This window comes from Rhagoletis zephyria, unplaced genomic scaffold (genome assembly GCF_001687245.7).
Source record: "Rhagoletis zephyria isolate East Lansing unplaced genomic scaffold, Rhagoletis_zephyria_1.1 Rzeph_scaffold_05244, whole genome shotgun sequence".
In the NCBI taxonomy this organism is placed as follows: domain Eukaryota; kingdom Metazoa; phylum Arthropoda; class Insecta; order Diptera; family Tephritidae; genus Rhagoletis; species Rhagoletis zephyria.
Genome location: NW_016162327.1, coordinates 31,697 through 34,001, shown reverse-complemented (window position 1 = coordinate 34,001; position 2,305 = coordinate 31,697). Strand labels below are relative to the sequence as shown.

The window sequence follows — 2,305 nt, the reverse complement described above, 5'->3', positions numbered from 1 at the left end:
TCACTAAAATATATACTAAAACCTGCGATATGTTTTGGCAGTTCTTACTTACCAAAGAAACACATTACAAGCATAAAAACGGTAACGGCTGCCTGTGCTGTGCCATATTGAAAACTAGGGTTGTGACTATCCTGCGATGTTATTTGTCTGTCCAATGCAATGAGCAGCGCTGAGATTATAGCAGGCACACCCCATGCGAAGGCAATCTGTTTGAGAAATAAACAAAAATTTATATCAATTAAAATTACAATTTATCCTTCAATTTTCCGAACTCACCATGTAAGGCCACAATTTAAGAACAAAACATAAACTACGACACTGCAGGAAGAGCAATGCTATCGCCAATATGGCTGTCCACAATCGGCTACTAAATGTGCCCATGTTAAAGAGGAAAAACTGCAAGTATATCACCCACTTTTCAACATGTGCTAACTTAGCCCAAATGATCACCGCCAGACAGCACATAAACTGTGAAAGCACCAAGCAAAATGTTATACGTTGCGGCATGCGTCTGAAACGTTTGGTCACAACGAGCAATAGTAAGACCCAACCGCATGCAGCAACACCAGCTACGCTTATGTCGAACGAGAATACATCCAACTCATGTATATAATCTACAGGATTCAAATTTGTCAGTGAGATCATTTTAGCCGAGATGAACATTAACGGCGCTGAGATAAATGTGCAAAGCACCATGGCCGTAGCAACCTGAAATACGTATGTAAATGTATTAGTCGAACAACGAAACAACATTCCTTTTACTTACCAACTCCACTTCAACATTATATTGTGTGGCAATCACGAATGCGCCCGGCGCTGCTGGAAATGTGCCATACAAAAAGCCAAAAGTGCTCAATTCTGTTGTATCGTTGAAATCTGTGCCCGCCTGCATGATGTTCACTGTCTGCCGGCACACTAGCGGCAGCACCAATCTGAGCAATTAAATTTCAAAACCGTTTAAGTTGGTCACCTAAATGTATGCAACACTTCGCTAACTTACATTTTAACCAGTATCAATATACCGGGTAGCAGCAAGCCTGATCCGCGCAGCGAACCACCTTGGCCAACAATCTTTAAGCCCAGCAAAAAGAGCGCTGTGGCCGAGAATGACTGACCGAAGACACGCAGCGTGCTCGCAACTACTTCGGGCAAACCATTAGGAAAGACAAAAGCGCCGCCAACACCGAGTACCGTCATTAGCAGCATAGGATTGAAAAATAACGACTTAAGCGTATGCAAGACAAGCAACGGCTTTTCACCCAGACAGCGATTCCGCTTTGATAGCTGTTCAGCAGGACAATTGTCCGGACAGATGGCTGCCTCTTGAACCTGAAAGTGTTTCAAATTAGACTACATAAGTAAGTACATAGAAATTTGTAAAATCACAAGTGACATACCGCCTCAGCTTTGGTTTTAATAATTTTGGAGACTTCCATAAACACCAAGCCGATGGGGTTAAGCAGCGCCAATGAGATGGGCGCCATCAAATACAAATACGAAGCATATTCCGGATGCACATCTTGGTATAAGGCCATCACTGCAAGCAACAAAAGAAATTGTTCGTTGACTTATTTAATAAAATATGTAAATATAGCAGTACATACCAATTGGATAGCCTATCGCGAAATCATTACTTTGCGTACAGAAAATACTGAGCAAACCGGCACGCGCGTAATTGAGTGGACGCGTAATGAGTAGTGAAATTACTAGTACAGCAACGAAGACGATAGTCTTGGAAATCGTCATCGCCAGCAGAAAGGTCCAATTCACTGTACTCCAATTAAGCTCGATCAGCGAAAGAAAGATCAGTGATGGCAACGCGAATGTGCCCACAAATGTGCCAAGGCCCTTGGTTTCGGAATTTGAGATTATTTTAAAGCGACCAGCGATATAACTGTGGAAAAAAGATAAGACAGACGTTAATATAAAACTAAAATTTCTATTTCAATAAAAAGATGATATAACGTACTGAATTTACATATGAAAGTATATACTTTAAGAAAAGATGCCTATGTAGAAGTTCAAATTTAAGTCTTTACAAAGGCCAGGTTTCAAATATAGTTAGCACCATTTTTGTCACCTACAATGCTATTCATACGAGGGGAGGCTGACAAGTTTTGAGCCTAACGTCTTGTCCTGCGCGTAACTAATTGCTAATATCCTTAATAATATAAATACCGAATGTCATCAACATCATTGCGCTTTCATAAATTGTGCCGTAAGCATCAACATGTGTGAGTCTTCGGCACATTGTGCGAAATTGGAGTAGAGAGCTGTCATCAAATTCCTTACAAAGAAGAACAAA

The 2,305-nt window shown here is 41.0% G+C and overlaps 1 protein-coding gene across 1 annotated transcript in view; it reads right to left on the bottom strand.

Moving 5' to 3' along the window:
- Nucleotides 1-2,071, bottom strand: part of anchor (integral membrane protein GPR155 homolog anchor) — a 7,183-nt gene extending 5,112 nt beyond the window's left edge. The window contains exons 1-7 of the mRNA XM_017627434.1: nucleotides 2,040-2,071; nucleotides 1,605-1,939; nucleotides 1,398-1,537; nucleotides 1,001-1,329; nucleotides 767-932; nucleotides 277-708; nucleotides 53-206 (exon numbers count right to left, since the gene is read on the bottom strand). Coding sequence (XP_017482923.1) covers nucleotides 53-206; nucleotides 277-708; nucleotides 767-932; nucleotides 1,001-1,329; nucleotides 1,398-1,537; nucleotides 1,605-1,939; nucleotides 2,040-2,071 — 1,588 coding nt within the window. The remainder of the gene's footprint in view (nucleotides 1-52; nucleotides 207-276; nucleotides 709-766; nucleotides 933-1,000; nucleotides 1,330-1,397; nucleotides 1,538-1,604; nucleotides 1,940-2,039) is intronic.
- Between the last annotated feature and the right edge of the window lie 234 nt (nucleotides 2,072-2,305).